The 17,288-nt window shown below is 56.9% G+C and overlaps 1 protein-coding gene across 2 annotated transcripts in view; it reads left to right on the plus strand.

Annotated features, from left to right (window-relative positions):
- Positions 1-17,288, plus strand: part of COL5A1 (collagen type V alpha 1 chain) — a 210,226-nt gene that overhangs the window by 181,431 nt on the left and 11,507 nt on the right. The window contains exons 55-64 of one of the 2 annotated variants that reach the window (XM_024251846.3): positions 320-427; positions 512-565; positions 664-717; positions 1,777-1,884; positions 3,760-3,813; positions 4,661-4,696; positions 5,080-5,133; positions 7,243-7,498; positions 8,669-8,781; positions 14,219-14,287. In XM_024251846.3, coding sequence (XP_024107614.3) covers positions 320-427; positions 512-565; positions 664-717; positions 1,777-1,884; positions 3,760-3,813; positions 4,661-4,696; positions 5,080-5,133; positions 7,243-7,498; positions 8,669-8,781; positions 14,219-14,287 — 906 coding nt within the window. Of the gene's footprint in view, positions 1-319; positions 428-511; positions 566-663; positions 718-1,776; positions 1,885-3,759; positions 3,814-4,660; positions 4,697-5,079; positions 5,134-7,242; positions 7,499-8,668; positions 8,782-14,086; positions 14,156-14,218; positions 14,288-17,288 lie in introns of both variants that reach the window. The other variant, XM_024251845.3, reaches the window with a different exon arrangement.

Genomic DNA, 17,288 nt, shown 5'->3' on the forward strand with positions numbered 1-17,288 from the left:
CCCTCCTGGAGGCACCTGTCGTTAAGTGAGACAGGAGGTTGTGCGGTTCCATCCCTGCTCGGGCAGTAGCGCTGTGACACCCGGTCTGTGGTAGGCGCAGTCAGCAGAGACTGGGGATCCCTGCTGGCCGGGGAAATGATCGGGATGGAGACTTGGCCAGGGCAGCTTCCACAGGAAATGTGGAGAATTAGGGCAACCCTGGATATGGGGTCACCTGGGGCTCTTCCAGAGGTGCCCAGGGTTTCCGAGCAGTGGTCCTGGGCCAGGGTGCCTGGAGCCTCGAGCTCCGAACCTCATTCTGCCCTCCGCCGCCCTGCAGGGAGAAGCTGGCTTGGAAGGCCCTCCTGGGAAGACTGGCCCCATTGGCCCCCAGGGGGCCCCTGGGAAGCCCGGACCGGATGGCCTTCGAGGGATCCCCGGCCCTGTGGTGAGTAGGCTGTGAGGGGCGGAGGGGTTGCTGAGTGGAGGGACAGGGGACCAGCGACTCATAGAGAGCGTCTCTGTGTTTCAGGGAGAACAAGGTCTCCCAGGATCCCCAGGCCCGGACGGTCCCCCTGGCCCCATGGTGAGTGACATTCCTCATGGTGAGCGTAGGGGGTGGGGTGAGTTTGCTGCCGGAAACCCCTGGGATGAGGACTCTGATCCCTCTGCTTCCTCCCACAGGGTCCCCCAGGACTTCCCGGCCTCAAGGGAGATTCTGGTCCCAAAGGTGAAAAGGTAAGAGGGGCCTCCCTGCCCCAGCAGTTGTGACTCGGGGCCTTCAAATTTGTGACCGTGGGTGTCAAACTCAACAAGCTCTTGATCCGTCACCTGAATGTGTCAAGCACCTGCTGTAGGCTGGTGATGGGGACCCTGAGGGGTGACAAAGGAAAATAGACACGCTGTGTTTGAGGCTTGGCCCCTGCCTCTGGGGGGTCCTGAGCAGCTCGGGAGATCCCGGAGGCCCCTGCGGTATTGACGGAGAACCTTCCGGCTAGGCACAGAGGCCCTGGCTGACGGGTGTCCAGGATCCCAGGTTGCTGCTCTCCCTGGGCTGGGCGGCCCCAGATCCTTCCTGCAGGAGGTGTGAGGACATTTCTGCAGTGGGAGCAAAGCCATTTTATTTTTCCTAACTGCTAGGAATTGTTTTCCACTTGCATTGATTTATTTACAAACATAAAAGGTACTCAGGAGTGAGATGGTTGTATATGAAGCAGAAGGCAATGAGGGCCCTCTCATTTCCACTCTGACGTCCGCCACCACCGCCCCCAGCCCCAAGGCAAATGAGAGCTGGGGCTGCCTTGCGAGGCTTGCCCTGGGTTCCTAGAAGACAAACATAGACAGCGAATGTCATGGGTTCTTCTTTTTTAAAAAAACAACCCATGATTGTAATATCTATAGTACTCTGCATCTTTCTTTCCGTGTCAGTCCACAAACTTTGTTTTAGTTCCATATAGGAGCAGGCGTTCGGATTTGCCATAAGGAAATTGGATAGTCTATATGAAGAGACAGAGATAAACATTACCACTCAGGGAAACCCCTTTATCACTTTGGTCTGTCTCAGTGTCTGTGACTCCCTGTCTGTTTTTAGATGTGACGGTGGCCAGTGAAGGGCCGCCTCGGACCTGCCGTTTCGTCACCTGGCCTCTCAGTTGAGCTCGTTCCCCTTCCAGGGGGGGCTGACCATGATGTAAAGGTTCCTGTGCCATGGCTGTGCTGCGTGCTAACTGGCCCGCCGTGGCCGAGCATGAGGCGTGGCTCCCTCCAATGCCCCTTCCTGTCTTCATTTTCCCACAGGGTCATCCAGGCCTGATCGGGCTCATCGGTCCTCCGGGTGAACAGGGTGAGAAGGGCGACCGTGGTCTCCCCGGCCCCCAGGGCTCCTCCGGTCCTAAGGGAGAACAGGTACGTGAGATGGCACTTCTTGCTTGTGGGCTGTCGAGAGGCATTTTAGATCCCTGGGGCAGGCACCCAGGGGACCGGAGGCCCATCAGAGCCCAGAAGGAGGTCCACACGTCGGTTGAGTCCGGTCATCCTGCTTGGCAGATGGGAACACTGAGGGGCTGGGCTTGCCCAGGTGCACAGGGAGCTGGGCAGAGCCGTCTCGCAGCCCCATGCCCTGACTGGCGGGGGGGCTTCCTCCTCATGATCATGGTGGTCCCCAGAGCTGGAGGGACTCGAAAGTCAGGTCATTTTGCCTGGTTCCCAGCCCTGTGGGAGAGCCTGTCACCCACCGCCTGCCCAGGAGGTCACTGGTGACAACCAGCCGTGTTTGCCAGTGCTGCGGGCGGAGTGGCTGTTCTGGCTCCTGCTTCCACCTTGTCCCCAGCTGCCCCCAAACTGTAGCTCATTGGAGTTTGCAGCCTCTGCAAACCATAGCCAAGGAAACCCCATGCAGAGAGCTTCACTCTGTCCCACAACTCTGAGTGACTTGGAAGTGGCCTGGGGAGGGTGACGTGTGCCGTGGTGGCAGGAGAGGGGATGAGGTGACCTGTAGTGCCTCTGTCCTTCCCCATGAGGGCCACGGGTCCTTATTCCTGTGTGGGAATCTTTCTGTCCCGAGCAAGGTGTGACGGACACACACGCACAGTGTGCTGTACCCACCCGTGCCCATGTCTCATAGGATGCGGGGGACAGGGCAGGAGCAGGCAGAGCCCCTGGAGGCTGGGAGTAAGGTGGCATCCTCACTACAGGCCCCGAGAAGGTTGCAGGACATGGCTGAAGGGTGGAGCTCATTGCAAACCCTACCTCGCTGGCCACTGTCCTCCATGCCATTGACCGTTTTCCTCAGCCGGTGTCCCCAGGCCACAGCAGGGTCCTCGGAGGAGTGCCGCCCAGGGTGTGGTGGCCCAGCGACCACGAGAATTAGAGAGGCATCCAGGGTCCCCACAGCCAGTGGGAAAGCACCCCTGTGTCCACCCTGTTTGGTCACCTGCCCTCACCCCAAACCGTGGTCTTGGCGGCATTGCTGATGAAGGTGTTGGGTTGGTGTGCAGGCTTGGGGAGTTGTGGGGTCCTTACAATGAGCCACAGCCCAAGTCCCTGCAGGGACAAGGTGAAGGGAGGGAAGCACTCCCTCCCCAGTGAAATACGGCCATCAGCCCTCCACTACCCTCGCCCCCAGCTTCTGCCCAGAGAGAACTCTGAGTGGAATCCAAGGCTATGGGGGGAGGGGCTGCAGGTGACTCCAGCTGCCCGGGTGTCTGTGGCAAAGCTAGTCGAAGTTGTTCTGTGCCAGCAGCTCAGCCCGGGAGGGAGCTGGTGGGGAGAAGGGGCCTAAGCAGAGGTTCCATGCTCCAAGGATGCAGAAACACATTTATAGGCTGGACAGGACAGTCAGCATGGACGGGACTCCCTGCCCAACCCCTCCAGGCTTAGTTCTAGAGGGGAGACCAACACCATGAGCAGGAAACAGCAAGAGGGACACAAGCGGGGGCCGCAATGTCAGGGCAGTGGCTTCTGTATTTCCAATTGAACGTGAAAAGAGGTGCTCAGCCCGAAGTCCTCGGTGACCTGGGGGATGAGAGTGAGTTCCTGGCAGCCCAGCCGGGGGAGCAGTGCCGAGGGCTGGCAGCCTTGGGGTGCATGCTCAGATCGATGGTTCCCCGACACGCACAGCCCGGGATGGGAGAGCAGCCACAGGAGGCTGCTGAGGGGCCAAAGGGCACACCATGGAGAAGGGACACGGGTAGCCGAGGGGTGTGGCTGGGTAGCAGGGTTGCAGCCCCATGGCTCCTCCTCGTCTGAAGGTGATAACCTGCATTTTCTGCTCCTTTTCAGGGTATCACTGGTCCTTCTGGCCCGATTGGGCCTCCTGGGCCCCCTGGCCTGCCGGTGTGTATCTGGGAGGGGTGTGGTTGTTCCCTGGAGGGTAGGGAGGGTGGGGATAAGCCTTGGGGCCTCAGTGTGGGGCTGGAGAATTGTGGAAAAGTCACACGAGAAGCTGGAATTGGGGCCTCCCAGGTAGATTTGCCCATTAACTCAACATTGGGGTTCCAGGAGACAGAAGAAAGGAAGTGGCGTTGCCCGGCCCTGGTTTTGGGTGGGGAAGACAGGGACGGGAAATGGTGGCCATTTCAGGGAATGAGGCCACTTGTCTGTAGGCATCTGGGGAGGGTGCGGAAGGTAGTAGTTGGCTCTCTAGCCCTCCCAATTCCCAGAAGCCCGGCCAGCCTGGCCCAGACAAGAGCAGTTAGCTCCCCTCCTCTGGCACCGCTGCCTGGGTCTCACATTGCTGGGAGACCCAGCATTCCCAGGGCATCCCCACAGCCGCTGGGCCGCAGGTGCACATGGCCCCCGGGGGCCCCTGGCACGCTGAAGGCTGGCCCCTGCTGTATGCTATCAGAGAGGGCTGGGGGGTGCATTCCATCAGCCCCTTCTGAGCCAGAACGTGCTCTTTTCCGCTGCCCCCCACGGCTGTCTGAGCTGGGGTTTCCTAGCCAGGGTGTGTGGTAGGCCGGCCGGGGGCAGGTAGGACCACCCTGTGTCTCCACGAGGGGTGAGCACCAGCCAGGCCCCGACCCTCCTCCCACTCTAGCTGGGCAGATACAGGCGGAGACTCCTGAGGGGGATGCGGGTGGGAGAGGGGAGAGGGGCGAGACCAGGCTGAGCAGGACATGGAGCACGGTGGGGCTGGAGCTGAGACCCAGCTTGCTGACGTTCTGCCCTCCTCTCTCTGCAGGGTCCGCCTGGTCCAAAAGGTGCTAAGGGCTCCTCGGTAAGTAACATGCTGCTCCAGCCAGGCCAATGCCTGGAAGGTAGGGGAGGGCGACGGGTCCCCTGGCACAGGAACAAACTACCCAGACAACCGTCCTAGCTCAGGCCCTGCTGCTCACGATCCTCCCATCTTTCTAAACTGACCCATGGCGGACTGAGGCATGTGGGCTGCTCGCCCCCTGCCCTAGGAAGGGCTCCATCCCTCTCTGTTCTCATCTCAGGGATCCAGGAGGGTACGGGGGTCTCTGCCATGCTCTTCTCTCCTGTGGCTGTGAGGGCCATCTCCCCCACATAGGTCTCCAGGGACCATTCTAGAGCTGAAGGTGGATTCAACGTCCCCTCATGCCTCTGTGACCAAGGGTTGATTCTTTTCTTTCTCCCCAGGGTCCAACTGGCCCGAAGGGTGAGGCAGGCCACCCAGGACCCCCAGGCCCCCCGGTAAGTAGCCCTTGAAGCCCAGAAAGCGGGGCGGGGGCTCTGGCTAGCTCCAAGGGAATCGAGAAAGCAACTGTGTGTGTGACCTCTCCTGAGACTCATGAAGCCCGTGTGACATGCCTGGGCCTTGTCCCAGCCGGGGAGATGAGCCACACAGGTCTATCCACAGGAAGCTTACAGGCCAACTGGCCCTGGGAAGAACAGCTGGCCAGGAGAGAGAGGATACACGTGTGTGTGTGCTGTGTGTGCATTCATGTGCGTGCATGGTATGTGAATGTGTGAACGTGTGGTATATGTGTGTATGTGACTGGGCACGTGTGTGTGCATGTCTGTGTACATGCATCCTGTATATGTGCATGCATGTGTAATGTGTGTGTACATGGTTTGTGCGTGTGTGTGCGTGATCTGTGTATGGGAATGCATCATATATGTGGGGCACATGTGTGTGCACGTGTAGTGTATGTGCACGTGTATATGTGTGTGCACGTGTAGTGTATGTGCACGTGTATATGTGTAGTGCACGTGTAGTGTATGTGCACGCGCATACATGTGTGCACGTGTAGTGTATGCACGTGCATACGTGTGTGCACGTGGTGTATGTGCACGTGCATACGTGTGTGCACGTGTAGTGTATGTGCACGTGCATACGTGTGTGCACGTGTGGTGTATGTGCACGTGCATACGTGTGTGCACGTGGTGTATGTGCACGTGTATACGTGTGTGCACGTGTAGTGTATGTGCACGTGTATACGTGTAGTGCACGTGTATATGTGTAGTGCACGTGTATACGTGTAGTGCACGTGTAGTGTATGTGCACGTGTATATGTGTAGTGCACGTGTATGTGCACGTGTATATGTGTAGTGCACATGTAGTGTATGTGCACGTGTATGTGTGTGCACGTGTAGTGTATGTGCATGTGTATATGTGTGTGCACGTGTAGTGTATGTGCATGTGCGTATGTGTAGTGCACGTGTAGTGTATGTGCATGTGCGTATGTGTGCACGTGTAGTGTATGTGCATGTGCGTATGTGTAGTGCGTGTGTGTGCACGTGTAGTGTATGTGCATGTGCGTATGTGTAGTGCACGTGTATGTGCATGTGCGTATGTGTGCACGTGTAGTGTATGTGCATGTGCGTATGTGTAGTGCGTGTGTAGTCTATGTGCATGTGCGTATGTGTAGTGCGTGTAGTGTATGCATGTGCGTATGTGTGTGCGTGTAGTGTATGTGCATGTGCATATGTGTGTGCATGTGTAGTGTATATGCATGTGTATATGTGTGTGCATGTGTGTGTATTTATGTGTGTGTATTTATAATGTGTGTGCATGTGTGTGTATTTATAACGTGTGTGTGCATGTGTATTTATGTGTGTGTATTTATAATGTGTATTTATAATGTGTGTGTATGTATGTGTGTGTATTTATAATGTGTGTGTGTTTATAATGTGTGTGTGTTTATGTGTGTGTGTATTTATGTGTGTATTTATAATGTGTGTATTTATAATGTGTGTGTGTATTTATAATGTGTGTGTGCATATATGTGTGTTGGGATGGGAGAGCACTAGACAAGGCCCTAGAGGTGAAAGGTGAAGCCCAGTTTGAACCAGGGCATGGCGAGTGCACTATCGGACACCCCCATTTGGTTGTGGAGTCTCTCAACTCCCATTGTCATCTTAGCTGGGGCCTCCTGGAAGTGAATGGCTCTTTGCATCAGGAGGCATTCATGTGGCCCCACTGTGTTCAGCCCCAGCTAGGGCTGCAGAGGCAAGACTGGGGAGACCTGGTCCCTTTCCTCAAGGCTTGGCCTTTGGCGTGGCTGAGGGCAGGATGGTAGACGCAAGCCCAAGGCTGCAAACTGTTAAGTTTCAGCTCTGGAGGGAAAGGAGAGGTGCTCCGTGCTGGCAAGCACCTGGCAGTGGGGATGGGTGTGGAATGTTCCAGAGACTGGAGGAAGGGAAGGAAACAGTTCTAAGGCGGACATATGTTCATGTAGCCCCGGTTGCCAGGCCCCAGGGAACTCCTGCAGATGTGGCCCCGGCTGTCCCTGCTCTGCTCATATCCTGGGACCCTTCGCATCCTCCATCACCCAGCACTGCTCCTGTTCTGTCCCCCAGGGCCCCCCGGGAGAGGTCATCCAGCCCCTGCCGATCCAGGCGTCCAGGACACGGCGGAACATCGACGCCAGCCAGCTGCTGGATGATGGGAATGGCGAGAACTACGTGGACTATGCGGATGGCATGGAAGAGATCTTCGGCTCTCTCAACTCCCTGAAACTGGAGATTGAGCAGATGAAACGGCCCCTGGGCACGCAGGAGAACCCCGCCCGCACCTGCAAGGACCTGCAGCTCTGCCACCCCGACTTCCCAGATGGTGAGGGCCCGGGGGGGCAGGGGTGGCCCCCCAAAGTGGGTGTGGACCTGCAGGACACATGGAGTGTGGCAAGGACAGCTCAGCCAGGCACAGCAGAAGGGACAGGACAGGCAGCCGCAGCCTCCCCATCTGTGGGGCAGGGGTGCGCGAGAGCCTCCCCTCTTGAACTTTATGGAGGCATCTCAGAGTGAGGCCGGGTGCAGAGGCCAAGGCTTTGAGGTCAGACCCTCCAGGTTCTCATCTGGTCTTAGGCATTTTCTGGTGGGGTGACCTGCTTGAACCTCATGTTTCTGACCTGTCAAATGGGAACAGAAACCTCTCCCAGGAAGAGGACAGAGTTGCATGAGGCAGTGCCTGAGAGGCTGGCACAGTGCGGTCTCCCAGGAAGAGGACAGAGTTGCATGAGACAGTGCCTGAGAGGCTGGCACAGTGCGGTCTCCCAGGAAGAGGACAGAGTTGCGTGAGACAGTGCCTGAGAGGCTGGCACAGTGCAGTCTCCCAGGAAAAGGACAGAGTTTGCATGAGACGGTGCCTGAGAGGCTGGCACAGTGCGGTCTCCCAGGAAGAGGACAGAGTTTGCATGAGACAGTGCCTGAGAGGCTGGCACAGTGCCGGTGGAAGTAATGGTCAGTGTTAGGACCGGCATCAGACGCTGTGCTTGGGCAAACGGCCTTCAAACTCCGCAATACTGTAAAAACACATCCTCCTTCTCACCGTCATAGCATCAGGCACCAATTGAAGGATAAATTCACATTAGCTTGTCTTCCCCCTGGGAAGTCTGAATGTTCCCCCTACAAGATTCGAGGGATGTTCATAGTTCCAGTAGACTCTGATCCTGCATGCATGAATTTCCAGAGTTCCTTCCAGAACCCTCTCTGCATTTCTGTCCACCCAGAGAGTGGTCTGGACCCCAATCCTCCCGGCCACCAGAACACGTACCCAGTTGCTTCATGCCCCAGCTGTGTTCTTGGTGAATGAGTTTGTCCACATCTCTTTATGGGCCCAGCAGGAAAAGCAAAATGCAATAAAATCCCAGAAAGGCCCGTGTTGGCAGCATTCTTGGGGCGTGCATTTTAACTGCTGGACTGAAATGTCATAGCGGCTTCCGGAACCATCCAGGGGGCAATCCTCCTGAATCTGCCCGCCTCCCGCCCCATCTCTGAAATCCAGGTGAATACTGGGTCGATCCTAACCAAGGATGCTCCAGGGATTCCTTCAAGGTTTACTGCAACTTCACAGCCGGGGGGTCGACATGCATCTTCCCTGACAAGAAGTCCGAAGGGGTGAGTAGCTGTGTCCCTCGATGGCCCCAGCGGGGCAGGCGTCACAGACAGGGCCATGCTGAGGGCTTCAAGCATTTCTTGTGTATGCAGCTTTAAGACTGAAAGCCAGAAATGCATCCGTTTCATAAGTGAAACTGTTCTTCCAGAAGTAGACCTTACATTGTTTTAAGAAATTTTTTAGCAATAAAATAGGTTTGTGCAGCCTGGGGTCAGGAAAGGTTGGAGGGCTTTCCACCTGGCATCCTGCCAGCCCAGGGCTGGGACTTCACTCACCAGTTGATAAAAGCTTTTCTCTGGTGACTCAGTGGTCCCACTGACCTGAGATCCCCATTAAAACCCTTTAAAGGAATTGGGAGCAGGTATAATAACGTGAGCCCGAGACATTTTCCAGAAGCTGCCCTTTGCCTCAATTCTTATTATCCAGCTTGTTTCTGTGGGTTGGCCCCAGTCCCTCCTGAGTGCTTTGTTTTGAAGTCTGTTTAGTCAAGAATTTAGGGTGGGGAGCTGGGCTCTGTTGAGATTTTGTGGCGTGTCACTTAAATACCCACCCCGGTGGCCTTTTGGAGGCCTCAGCTCTGTAGCAGGAGTTTGTGTGCATGTGGATGGTGTGTGGGCACATGTGGATGAGTGTGTGAATGGTGTGTGGGTGCATGTAGATGATGTGTGGGTGTGTGTGGTTTGTGGGTGCATGTGGATGGGTGTGTGGATGGTGTGTGTGTGAGTGTAGATGCTGTGTGGATGGGGAATATTGTACATGGTGTGAGTGTGTGGTTTGTGGGTGCATCTAGATGGCTGTGTGAATGGTGTGTGTGTGTGTAGATGCTGTGTGGATGCTTTTGTAGTTGGGGTGTGTGTGTGGATGGTCTGTGGGTGCGTGTGGATGGGTATGTGGTTAGAATGTGGGTGCATGTAGATAGGTGTGTGGATGGTGTGTGTGTGTAGATGGGGCGTGTGTGTGGATGGTCTGTAGGTGCATGTGTGGATGGCATGTGGTTACATGTAGACGGTATGTTGGTGCATGTGAATGGTGTGTCCACATGTGGATGTGGGTATGTGTGGACAAGCATGTGGATGGTACATGGGTGTGTGAATGGGTGTGGATAGCATGTGAGTGCATGTAAATGTGTGTGTGTATGGTTTGTGGGTGCATGTGTATTAGCATGTGGATGGTGTATGGGAGTTTGTGGATGGTGTATGGGTGCATGTCTGGTTGGGTAGATGGCATGTGGGTGCATGTGGATGGTGTTTGGGTGCGTGTGGATGGTGTGTGGGTGCGTGTGGATGGCGTTTGGCTGTGTGTGTATGGCGTGTGGGTGCGTGTGGATGGCGTGCGGATGGCGTGTGGGTGCGTGCGGATGGCGTGTGGGTGCGTGCGGATGGCGTGTGGGTGCGTGTGTATGGCGTGTGGGTGCGTGTGGATGGCGTGCGGATGGCGTGTGGGTGCGTGCGGATGGCGTGTGGGTGCGTGCGGATGGCGTGTGGGTGCGTGTGGATGGCGTGCGGATGGCGTGTGGGTGCATGCGGATGGTGTGTGGGTGCGTGTGGGGGCGTGCAGATGGTGTGGGGGCGTACGGATGGCATGTGGGTGCGTGCAGACGGCGTGTGGGTGCGTGCGGATGGTGTGTGTGTGTGGATGGTGTTTGGGTGTGTGGGTGGTGTGTGGGTACGGGCAGATGGTGTGTGTGTGGATGGCATGTGGATGATGGGTGTGTGTGGGTGGTGTGTGGGTGTGTAGGTGGTGGGTGGGTGCATGTGGCTGGTGTGTGGGTGGTGTGGGTGTGCGTGTCTGGTGTATGGGTGTGTGTATGGTGTGTGGGTGTGTGTAGGTGGTGGGGTGCTGTGGCTGGTGTGTGGGTGTGTGTGGATGGTGTGTGTGTGGGTGGTGGATGGGTGCGTGTGGCTGGTATATGGGTGTGTGTGTATGGTGTGTGGGTGTGGGTGGTGTGTGGGTGTGTGTGGGGGTGTGTGGGTGGTGGGTGGGTGTCTGGTGTGTGTGTGTGGTGTGTGGGTGTGGATGGTGTGTGGTTGTATGTGGATGGTGTGTGGGTGTATACATGGTGTTCGGGTGTGTGTGGCTGGTGTGTGGGTGTGTAGATGGTGTTTGGGTGCTTGTGGCTGGTGTGGGTGTGTATATGGTGTGTGGGTGTGTGTGTGGCATGTGCATGTGTGTGGATGGTGTGTGGGTGCGTGTGGCTGGCATGTGCATGTGTGTGGATGGTGTGTGGATGGTGTGTGGGTGGCATGTGCATGTGTGTGGATGGTGTGTGGGTGCGTGTGGCTGGCGTGTGCATGCATGTGGATGGGTGTGTGTTGCTATCCCTCAAGCATGCACCTGAGGCAGGTCCAGCCTTGGCCCAGGCCAGGCGAGGACTGAGTCTCCCTGTCCCTCCTGGAAGGTGACCAAGCCTGCAGCTCTCGTGCCCCTGCATCAGCTTGAACGGCCGCTCCTTCATGAGCTCGCAGTTGTCGCGTGGCCCCAGGCAAAGGCCGCCCATTTCTGGGGCCACAATGGTTTGCCGTGCAGGTCCAGACCTGTGCACCCCTGCAGCCTCTGCTTCCTAACAACCTCAGCGCCCCAGAAGCAGTTTCCTGCCAGGAGAAGAGCAGCTACGTTCTCCCCAGGGACCGCCATCCCCTTACCCCTCAATCACGCCCTGACTGTGCTGAGCTCAGCACCCGCTTTGGGTTAGGAGCCCACTGGCTGCAGTGGAGGCTGCACATGGCTGGAGATCTGTGGGGCTCCAAGTGTAGGGATCCCCTCCCTCACCTGAAGTTTTAACTCCTTGAGAACCTGCCTTCCTAGTGACAAACCCTGTTCGGAGAGAATCCAAACACGGGGGCCTTCCATCTCGGCTCTCGTTTCCCTCAGTCTGGCTAGAGGCCCCGCATGGAATTCCCTTAGAAAAGAGGTTTCTCGGCCCTCCTTCGCAGCCTGCCTCTGCAAACGGGTGGCCTTGCCACTGTGGAAATCATGGGACAGACTCCTCCAAACTCAGAGGTTTCCTGGGATGCCGCCGCTGGTGTTCACGGCACAGCAGTGTGGGGTTGCTGAGTGACCCCAGGCTCCCCCAGTGTTGACCAGCCAGGTGTCCACAGGCTGCAGCCTCGGGCTTGGGCTACAGCTGCTTGGCCAAGGGCAAGTGGAGACGCTCTCCAAGGTGGCCTCCTTGGACCCGGAGGAGGCTCACAGCAGAGGCTGGGGGAGCCCGCGCTTGCCCACATCCCGGGTCTCTTCCAGGAAGAAGCTGCCTTCACGCCACCTGGGCTTGGCATTGACAGTGGCAGATTTGGAAACGAGAGAGGTTGGGAGAGCTCTGGGTGGGGTGAGAGGCAGGTGGGACACCCTTTTCCTCCAGGGGATCCCCTTTTCTGGCCTTCTTGGCACAAGGCCAACTCAAGAAGAAGGCTGGGGGGATCAGCCAGGGATCAGTCTTCTGTGTCCTCATGGCACACAACATGGGCCCCGATCAGTCCAGGCTGGGGACAGGCCGGCCCTGGGGGCCCTTCCACTCCACGTCTGCAGCAAGTGGACCCTCGGGCAGCCGGGGCTCCCCTTGTCCTGTTTTTGGGACCCAGCATGCAGGTCTCCCCTCAGAGGAATGGCTGCTCACCCACCCATCCATCCGTGGCGTCACTGAGGCCTGCCCTGCTGGGCCCAGCCTGTGTGTCTGCAGCCTCGGCCTCTGTGGAAAGCAGGCCCCAAGTGGGAGCCCTCCCAGGAAGCGGGCACAAGTGGTGCCCCATGGCAGCGTGAGCTGGCTGCACATGATCCAGGCAGGCAGCCGAGGAGCAGCCCCCACCTGCACACGTCTCAGTCTCCAGGAAGGTTCTAACACACACACACACAGACACAGATGCACACCACACATATCCCACACCACACACACAGATACACGATACGCATACCACACACCATATACATCACACACACAATACACACCACATATACCACATACCACACACAGAGATACACACCACACACGATACATACCACACACCACACAGAGAGCTACACAGCACACATCAAACACACAGATACATACCACATATACCACACCACACACACACAGATACACATCACGCAAATACAAACCACACACACGATACACAACACACATACCACAGACAGATACACACCATACACGACACACATACCACACACAGATACACACCATACACACACAACATGCACCACACATACCACACCCACACACACGATATACACCACACATCACACACACCACACACCACAGATACACACCACACTTATCACACACACCACACACCAGACACACCCATAACACACCACACACGATACACACCACACATACCACACATAGATATGCACCACACATCAAACACACAGATACACACCACACACACCACACATCACACATCACAGATACACCCATAACACACTACACACACCACACATACCACACGCACAGATACACACCACACATCACACACAGACCACACATTATACCACACACACACAAAACATATACAGACACACACTAAACATCACCCACACACACAATCACACATCACACACACATCACACACACAGGTACATACCACATATACCCCACATACACACAAATACCCCACATACAAATACACACCACACATCACACACACAGATGCGTACCACACACCATACCCTCCACACAGACACACCCCCCACACACTACACCACACAGATCCACACCCACACCACAAACACCATGCACACACACACACACAGTCTGGTGCCGCAGCAGCCAGGCAAGGCTGTGAGGATGGGATGAGGATGCCCCACCCCTCGCCTGCAGTAAATGCTGGCTTTTATTACCGTTCCCTTGGTCCGTCATTCATTCATTCGTTCGTTCGTTCATTCCCTCCCTCCCTCAGTGAGCATTTCCAGCAGTGACTGAGCACCAGGTGCTGGCCTGGGGCCTAACATGCAAAACGAGAGGCAGAGCGCACCCTTCCTGGGCAGCAGCAGGGGCCGGAGGGCCCAGGCCGGGCTCCTCACGTGGTGTCCCTGAGGGCCAGGGCCAGGCTCATCCTCACGCGGCCTTGTGTCTCTCTCAAGGCCCCGGCCAGGCTCATCCTCATGTGACCTCCAGTCTCCCCAAGGGCTAGGGCCCTCAGGCTGCGTCGGAGGCGCTCAGTGGGTCCTCTCTGCGGGTCCTCTCTGCAGCCCCTCGCATGAGGACGCAGGCGCAGGGGCCAGGAGAGCGTGGGGCCTTGCTCTGGAGGCCGGAGAAGTAACCCTCTTGTTCTGTTTCTCTCCCTCCCCACCTCCCCGCTGCACGTTTAGGCCAGAATCACTTCTTGGCCCAAAGAAAACCCGGGCTCCTGGTTCAGTGAATTCAAGCGTGGGAAACTGGTAAGGTGGCCTCTGGCGTCTTTGCGGTTGTCACTTTAAACCCGCCCATCTCGTATCTTACAGAGTAAAATGGCCCGCTGGCCCAAAGAGCAGCCTTCCACCTGGTATAGTCAGTACAAGCGGGGGTCCCTGGTAAGTGGCCACCTCAGCCCAGCCACCTCGGCACTGCCTGCTTGCGGCACGGCTGGCTCGCGGCTCTGCATGGCACCCATCGCCGCCATGTGTGCCACACCGCTCTTGCCAAACTGCTCCACATCACGTGACAGCAAGACTCAGCTAGGTGTGGAGTCCTCTCCCCAGCCCCCGCCACCCCAACAAGAGTGTGTTTCTGCCTGGAGTAGGCAGATGGTTTTCCATTTCTGTGTAGGGCGCCCAGAGCTGGGTGTGGGCCCCAGCTTGAGCTGATCCTCTGCCCACAGACGGTGCAGCCCCAGGCACCTGGGCACTGAGGTCAGACGCTCCAGAAGCAGGAGCGCTTTCACTGTGTCTGATGGCAGGGCAGAGGACACGGATCCCAGACCACTTAAGCCATTCAGAACTCCTTCTAGGACCGCACCATGGATCCCCTCTCCCCAGCTGCTCAGGGCTGAGGGCTGTCTCTGCCCGCTGGGCTGCAGATTCCCAGTTACGCTGCACACCACTGTATGAGTCATGTTTTCACTTTTGGGGATCGAGTCTTACAGAATCCATCCCTGAAAGGAAAAGACATTGGCCTCCCAGGAAAGGACCACATGGGAGGTTCTTCTGGCCGGTGTAGTGCCCAAGAGCCAGTTTGGACCATTGATGTGAGGACAGTGGCTGCTTCTGCCGCGTGGAGTGCCCCTAGGAACCCCACCGGAGTTTGATTTGGGCCCTTTCCTGGCATGAAGAGCAGAGTTCCGTCTTTTCTCCCAGCAAGTTAAAGGACCAAGGTTCCAGAACACAAGACAGGTTCCGGGTGTCATTTACGGCCCAGATTCTCCTTTCCCTCCCTTCTTGGGATCTAGTGGCCCCACTCCCAAGTGTTCCTCAAAGGAGGGCCTTGCTCTCTCAGAAGCCAGCCCGTGGGTTCTGCGGCTTGTAGCCTGACCACTTGCCATTGGTTGCTGCACCCTGGCACCAGCCCCAGCCTCCCTGGGTGGACCCAGAGGTCATACTTTCCCCGAGGACTCAGAGCACTGGCCCTGAGCCGCCTTTGCCCTGTCTGCACCTCTGAAGCCCCTCGTCTCGTAACCTGAAGGCATTCACGGCTGATTATTCATCTCTCGTGCCCTCATTGTTGTTGATTTCAAGTCATATACCAGCTCCTTTGCAGACACTCCGAGGGTCTGTGCTCACTGTGGCTGTTTCTGGAGGCTTCCTGTTTTGTGGTTTGCCGTGGACTTGCAGTCCTCTCCTCCTTTCCTCCTCCTGCTTTTCCTTTTCCCCGCCGCCTCTGTGCTGTGTTCCAAAAAGAGCTGCTGGCATACAGAAGGACCTGAAACACCCGGGGACAGGGAGGGCCCGGGACCAGGGCTGCTTGGCCCGGAGGGACAGAGCCTAGGGGATGCTGGTGTGTGGGATCAGGCAGGGAAGGGGCCCTGGGGGTGAAGCTGCTGGGGGCCGAGGTGGCAGGGTCCATTCTGCAGTCTTGTGGGTAGTTACCGCCTGCGCTTGGCACTGCCCTCTCCCCGCAATGACAGCTCTCAGCCTCCAAAAAGAGCCTCTCACAGCACCCTCCAAAATGGGAAAAGCAGAAAGAGCCTATTTTCCTCGCTTGGAGGAAATGGCTGTGAAACCTCATTTGCAGCCTTCAGCCCGAGTAGCCCATTTCCACCTCTCATCCTGTTCCACAGACAGTTGATGAAGGTTGGGGTGAAGGGACGACCCAGGGAACACATCAGCTTACTTTAGGATCTTTCCACGGCCTTATTTCTAGCTCTGTGAATATCATACGTGGACAAGAGGTAGATGGGGGCCTCTCAAAGATACCCGGATTTTTCAGCCGGGTATAGGGGCTCATGCTTATAATCCCAGCACTTCGGGAGGCTGAGGTGGGCAGATTGCTTGAGCCCAGGAGTTTGAGACCAGCCTGGGCAACGTACCAAGACTCCATCTCTCTTAAAAAATAAAATGCAAAAATGGGCTGGGCAGGTTGGCTCATACCTGTAATCCCAGCACTTTGGGAGGCTGAGGCGGGTGGATCACCTGAGGTCAGGAGTTTAAGACCAGCCTGGCCAACGTGGCAAAACCCCGTCTCTACTAAAAATACAAAAATTAGCTGGGCATAGTGGTGTGCGCCTGTAATTCCAGCTACTCGGGAGGCTGAGGCAGGAGAATCTCTTGAACCCAGGAGGCAGAGGTTGCAGTGAGCTGAGATCGCGCCACCGCACACCAGCCTGGGGGACAGAGTGAGACTCCATCTCAAAAAAGAAAAAACCAGAAATGGGAATTTTATCTGGGCAGGGCTACCCCCGATGCACCATACTGAGAGAATACTGCAGACAATCCCTCCCACCAGGAGAGCAGGGCCTCACCTTGGGACTCTGGGGTTCCAATGCAGGGCAGCGTGCCCCATGCCCCGGGCCCCCCTGCTGCCCCATGGGCACTGGGGGCTTCAGGTCCTTCTGTGTTCGGTGCTGCCCACCGCCGCTCCCTGTGGTGCACACCCTTCCTCGAGTCAGTCACGTTCCCTCCCAGAAGGAGCGCCGGACGGCCCAGCCTGTCGGTTGGTATTCACTTTTCCTCCTCAAGGTTTGCCTGTAAGGTTCTCGTGGCTGCGTCCGAAAGCGTGGAGTTCGCCGATAGCCCTGGGGCCGCAGCATGTTCCCTCGCCCCTGGGAAGGCCCAGGCCCCAGGCTGGCTGCTCACTTTGGGCTCTTTCCAGTGGCATCTGTTGAAAAAGTGGGTCCTGCAGTGTGTTCACCCTCTTCCCACTCCCGGTGCCCAAACACTCGTGGCAATACTGAAGTCAGTTCCCTTCCCGTGTTCAGTGGGGCTCTTTCGGAGCAGGCCAGAGGCAGGGTCCAAAACACACCACCACAAGGCAGCGGTTGCATAGGAGTGGGCAGAGCAGGTCTCAGGTGCTGGCTTTAGCCTGCTTCGTTCCTTGATGCTGCAAACAGGACAGGCTGCCCTGCCCAGCCAGGCCTTCCCTGCAGAGAGGGTCCTTCAA

The sequence above is a fragment of the Pongo abelii genome, chromosome 13, assembly GCF_028885655.2.
Source record: "Pongo abelii isolate AG06213 chromosome 13, NHGRI_mPonAbe1-v2.0_pri, whole genome shotgun sequence".
NCBI classification, from domain to species: Eukaryota; Metazoa; Chordata; class Mammalia; order Primates; family Hominidae; genus Pongo; species Pongo abelii.